Source organism: Poecilia mexicana, unplaced genomic scaffold, assembly GCF_051168715.1.
Source record: "Poecilia mexicana isolate PSO_F unplaced genomic scaffold, ASM5116871v1 scaffold_18, whole genome shotgun sequence".
Classification (NCBI taxonomy): Eukaryota; Metazoa; Chordata; class Actinopteri; order Cyprinodontiformes; family Poeciliidae; genus Poecilia; species Poecilia mexicana.
The window spans coordinates 1,477,531-1,483,530 of record NW_028263387.1 but is presented as its reverse complement, the minus strand read 5'-3'; the positions used below and the strand labels follow the sequence as shown (position 1 = coordinate 1,483,530).

Sequence of the window (6,000 nt, the reverse complement as noted above, 5' to 3'; positions counted from 1 at the left end):
GAAAAAGAAACTAAGGAGTTTCTTTGAGACATGATGAGTGAGATGGAAATCATATAAGTCCAATAAACAAGATGCAGAGCAGGTAGGGAGCTGAGGGAAGGTAATACGCACAAGAGAACCTGAATGGAAACACAGAAGATCTAACTAACCAAAAGCTATGTCCTTATAGTCTAAAGCAAAATGCACATAAAAGGACATAAGGAAGAAGTAGGAACTCAATACGAACAGTAATACAAAGAACTGTATTACTTTCAGTTGTTTGAAAGTACAGTGATCCCTCGTTTTTCGCGGGGGTTGCGTTCCGAAAATAACCCGCGATAAGTGAAATCTGCGAAGTAGTTACCTTTAGTTTTTACAATTATTCCCTGCCAGCATGCCTAGGTGAGCCCCATATGGGGAAAAGGAGGGCAGACCAGATGGGTCCCATATGGGTTTGTCCATGGGCCCTAAATGGGCCCTACATGGGCCCTACATGGTGGTGTGCCCACATGGGTTCTCCCATGTGGGCCCACCCAAACCCATGTGGGGCCACCGTGGAACCCGCGGACAAACCCATATGGGACCCATATGTCTGCCCACCTTTCCCCCATATGGGGCCCACCTAGGCATGCTGGCAGGGATTATACAGCATAATTAAATACTCTATATTGAAACCAAAGAACAAAACCTGTTTTCAGGTCAGCGGATGTGCGTGTTCATCAATCCGGCCTTAATGTGATCCAGAGTCATGTCATTAAAGCGTCTCCTCCAACCTGCCCCGTGAGATTCACAGCTGTATCTACTGCAGAACGATGGATCTCGTCAAGCGAGCCTCCGGTCTGGTTTTGCGTTGATTCTGGCCACAGTTTTTTCCAACATGCATTCAAAGTTTTCAGCTTTCATCTGAATGGCCAATCTGTATTACTTATATTTAAATACCGTAACGTTATTGGCACACAGGTAGAGAAGGAGCTCGGAGACGGTTTAGCCAATCAGGATGCAGAACACAATGCACTGTGAAAAAAAAACTGCACAAAAAAGTCCAGGAAGCAGTGAGATCGCGAGGGATCACTGTAATACCAAGCAGCTGTACCCAATGACAATGACACTAAAAGCATCTCATTAAAACTGATTAAAAACAAAACTCAAACAGCTCGAACAGGTGGATCATGACAAATAAAAATAATTAAGAAACAAAAAGACATTTACATGTCATCCTCATGACTGTTTATCTGCATAACTCATTAAAAACTTCAACTAAAATTAAAAATAAGAAACTTGTAAGCCAGGGTTTAATATATGGTATGAAACTTTTACAAATATATGTTTTTTCCATATTTGTTAAAACAGTCATGTTATGACAGCATGAGACAGCTAATATGTGAAAAGCTTGCTCTCCTCCACCTCCACCCTGTGGTATATTAACACCTGAAGGAATGCACCGCTCCCAGTCAAAATTATCAGTCACGGACAAGAGGAGGGTCTTAGTGCTGTCAATCACCCTTATGCACTCTGCCTTAATGTGTTAATTAAGGCAGAGAAACAAAGAACCAATCCAAGAATTTTTTTTATTAGCTATCACACTAACTAGTCTGAGCATTCATAGTATGTTGAGGTGAACCAGTTGTAGCTGAGCAGAGAGCAAGTGGTAGGATGTGAGCAGTGTGCACATGGGAGTGACTGACAGTGCTAAAACCCTCCTCCTGGCTCTGACTGGTTGTTTCTGATGGAGCTGTGTATTTCAATAGTTAACACTGGGAGCACTGGTATAAGGCAGTGGTAATTTTTTTTTTTCACAGATTATATTGTGATTATATTATACTGTAACATAGTGACAGTTTTAACAAATATCCAAAAATCATATTTTTTATGAGTTATTAAATGAGTATTAAAAGATTTATACAGAAATATAAAGCAGGAAGAGTTGAAATGGTAAACTACTCGAGAACAAATTAGTTTTCTTGATGTGTTGAATACTTTTTTGCTTATTTATGAAATGCCTTAGCCTGAAATGTTGTGTTTTCCACAGATCCCCACTGACCATGTGACCCAATAAAAGGCGCAGCTTGTCATGCTATCAAATGTAAAGTTGAGCAAATCCCAGACAAACTCTGACTGGAGTACGTTGGTGACAGAGACCCAGCTTTCATCTGGAGGCTGCTAGATATCCTGCCTGTAACGCCTTGGGACTGAAAGCGATGGGTTTTCCAGGTCACACACTGGCCTTCTCCTTGCTTGTGGTGCTTCTGCTTTTACTGACCTGCAAATCTCTTTGTTCACTAGTAAAAGTCAATAAAGGTTTAAAGGTGAAACGAGGTCAGTCAATCTACCTTCAGGAAGAGGATCTTCAGTTCCATGTTCCTGCTCAGAAGGATGTATGCAAGGTGGAAGTAGTATTAAATGAGCCCATAACTCAAAGAGTGGGAAAACTTGTGCCACAGGTAATGGAAACCTCATGTACAAGATAAAAAAAGCTAATTATTTTTACCAGGACTAAAACAATTTGAACAACAGGTTCTTCAAGTTGTCGCTGCACCAGCCTTTGATATAGGCTGGTGATATAGGCTGCACCAGCCTATATCTCTACCTTTGATATATCTGTCTTAAAGTTGATATATCAAAGACTCAGGGCTGGGGTACCAATCATCTCATGTATGTGTCAGCTGTCCATGGTTCCTCATATATATACGGAGCTAAAACTGTGACAGCTGACACTGATTTGGCATTGAAAATTAAAATGTCACTGAAAAAAGAAACAGTGACATTGAAGAATGTATGATGATACACACATTAGACCAGGGGTGTCAAAGTCCAGTGCTCAAGGGCCACTGTACTGCAGTTTTTAGATGTGCCACAAGTACAAAACACTGGAATGAAATTGCTTAATTACCTCCTTCTTGTGTAGATAAGTTCTCCAGAGTCTTGCTAATGTCCTAATTATTCTATTCAGGTGTGGTGCAGCAGAGGCACATCTAAAAATTGAAGGGCAGTGGCCCTCCAGGACTGGAGTTTGACACATGTGCATTAGATGGTGAAACTTTGTTTTCCCGATAAGTTTCCAATGCTACTGCAGAGAATTCAGGGGTGCATTCACGCCAACACTGTTTTGTCTGCTTTAATCAAACTCCAGTTTGTTTGCCTAGAAAGTGAGTTTAATTTGGAAAGGTGTGAATTTGCTCTGCTGGAGCTTTGCTGTCTGGGGCTTTATGTCCCTGGTAGGGTCACCCAAGGCAAGGTGAGGGACCAGACAAAATGCAGACCGAAGACCCCTTTGATGAAAGTGAACATTGGATTTTATGTTCCCTTGCCCGGATGCGGGTCACCGGGGCCCCACTCTGGAGCCAGGCCTGGACGTGGGGAATGTTGGTGAGCGCCTGGTGGCTGGGCTTTTATTCATGGAGCCCGGCCAGGCTCAGCCCGAAGAGGAAACATGGGTCCCCCTTCCAATGGGCTCACCACCTGTAGGAGGGGCCAAAGGGGTCGGGTGCAGTGTGTGATGGGTGGTGGCCGAGGGAGGTGGCCCTGGCGGTCCTATCCTCAGTTGCAGAAGCTGGCTCTTGGGACGTGGAATGTCACCTCTCTGGTGGGGAAGGAGCCAGAGCCGGTGTGTGAGGTTGAGAGGTTCCGGCTAGAAATAGTCAGTCTCATCTCGACGCATGGCTCTGGTTCTGGAACCAGTCTCCTTGAGAGGGGCTAGACATAATTCCACTCTGGAGTTGCCCAAGGTAAGAGGTGCCAGGCAGGAGTGGGCATGCTTATTGCCCCACATCTCAGCGCCTGTACGTTGGGGTTTACCCCGGTGAACGAGAGGGTAGCCTCCCTACGCCTATGGGTGGGGGATCAGTTTCTGACTGTTGTTTGTGCTTACAGGCCGAACAACAGTTCAGATTACCCACCCTTATTGGAATACTTGGAGGGGGTACTGGAGACTGCCCCTCCAGGGGACTCCCTTGTTCTGCTGGGGGACTTCAGCACTCACTTGGGCGATGATAGTGAGACCTGGAGGGTCGTGGCTGGGAGGAACGCCCCCCCCGATCTGAACTCGAGGGGTGTTCTGTTGCTCGTCACAGATTGTCAATAACGAACACCATGTTCAGGGATAAGGGTGTCCATATGTGCACTTGGCACCAAGGCAGTTCAGTGATCGACTTTGTCATTGTTTTGTCGGATCTGTGGCCGTATGTCTTGGACACTCGGGTGAAGAAAGGTGTGGAACTGTCCACTGACCACTACCTGGTGGTGAGTTGGCTCCAGTGGTGGGGGAGGAACCCGGTCAGACCTGGCAGGCCCAAACATGTTGTGAGGGTCTGCTGGGAACATCTGGCAGAGTCTCCTGTGAAACGGAGCTTTAACTCCCTTCTCCAGCAGAACTTTGAACACGTTCCGAGGGAGGTGGGGGACATCGAGTCTGAGTGGACCATGCTTTGTGCCTCCATTGTTGAGGCAGCTTATCGGAGCTGTGGCCGGAAGGTTGTCAGTGCCTGTCGTGGCGGCAACCCTCGAACCCATTGGTGGACACCTTCGGTGAGGGATGAATGAGTCTTATCGGGCCTTTTTGGTCTGTGGAATACCAGAAGCAGATGATGGGTACCGGCAGTCAAAGGGAGGAAAAAGACTTCCGTAAGGCTTCAAGGCGATTCTGGTCCACCATCCGGTGTCTCAGGAGGGGGAAGCAGTGCAGCACCAAAACTGTTTATAGTGGGGATGGTGTGCTACTGACCTCGACTCGGGACGTTGTGGGCCGGTGGGCAGAATACTTCAAAGACCTCCTCAATCCCACCAACATGCCTTCCATTGAGGAAGCTGAGCCTGGGGACTCTGGGTCGGGCTCTCCAATCTCTGGGGACGAGGTTGCCAAGGTGGTTTAAAAGTTCCTCGGTGGCAGGGCCCCAGGGGAGGATGAGATTCGGCCAGAGTTCCTTAAGGCTCTGGATGTTGTAGGGTTTTGTTGGCTGATGCGACTCTGCAATATTGCATGGACATCGGGGGGAGTTCCCCTGGATTGGCAGACTGGGGTGGTGGTCCCCCTGTTCAAAAAGGGGGACCGGAGGGTGTGCTCCAATTACAGAGGGGTCACACTCTTAAGCCTCCCTGGCGAGATCTATTCGAGGGCCCTGGAGAGAAGGGTCCATTGGATAAGTGAACCTCGGATTCAGGAAGAGCAATGTGGTTTTCGTCTTGATCATGGAACACTGGACCAGCTTTACACTCAATAGGGTCCTGGAGGGTGCTTGGGAGTTCACCAGACCGGTCTGGTGTGTTTTGTGGACTTGGAGAAGGCGTTTCAACGTGTCCCTCGGAGAGTCCTGTGGGGGGGATCCTCCAGGAGTATGGGGTACCGTGCCCTTTGATACGGGCTGTCAGGTCTCTGTACGACTGGTGTCAGAGTCTGGTCCACATTGCCGGCAGTAAGTGGGTCTCATTTTCGGTGAGAGTTGGACTCCATCAGGACTGCCCTTTGTCACCGAATCTGTTCATAACTTTCATGGACAGAATTTCTAGGCGCAGCCAAGGCGTTGAGGGCATCTGTTTTGGTTGCCTTAGGATCGCACCTCTGCTTTTTGCAGATGATGTGGTCCTGTGATCTGCAGCTCTCGCTGGAGTGGTTCGCAGTCGAGTGTGAAGCGGCTGGGATGGGGATCAGTGCCTCCAAATCCCCGGCCATGGTCTTGAGTCAGAAAAGGGTAGAGTGCCTTCTCTGATCAGGGGTGGGGGGATGTCCTGCCCCAAGTGCAGGAGTTTCAGTATCTGGGGATCTTATTCACGAATGAGGGAAGACGGGAGCGGGAGATCGACAGGCAGATTGGCACAGTGTCTGTAGTGAAGTGGGCACTGCACCGGTCTGTCGTGGTGAAGAGAGAGCTGAGTCAAAAAGCGAAGCTCTCGATTTACCGGTCGATCTACGTTCCTATCCTCATCTATGGTCATGATCTTTGGGTCATGACCGAAAGAACGAGGTCCCGGATACAAGCGGTCGAAATGGGTTTTCTCCGTAGGGTGTCTGGGCTCTCCCTTCGAGAT

General features: G+C 47.9%; 1 protein-coding gene across 3 annotated transcripts in view; it reads left to right on the top strand.

Annotated features, from left to right (window-relative positions):
* The first annotated feature begins 439 nt into the window (after positions 1 to 439).
* The window catches only part of frem1a (Fras1 related extracellular matrix 1a), a 102,372-nt gene continuing 96,811 nt past the window's right edge, over positions 440 to 6,000 (top strand). For 2 of the 3 annotated variants that reach the window (XM_088015451.1, XM_088015450.1), the window contains exon 1: positions 440 to 2,420. In XM_088015451.1, coding sequence (XP_087871577.1) covers positions 2,178 to 2,420 — 243 coding nt within the window. In that variant the 5' untranslated portion in view covers positions 440 to 2,177. The remainder of the gene's footprint in view (positions 2,421 to 6,000) is intronic. The other variant, XM_088015449.1, reaches the window with a different exon arrangement.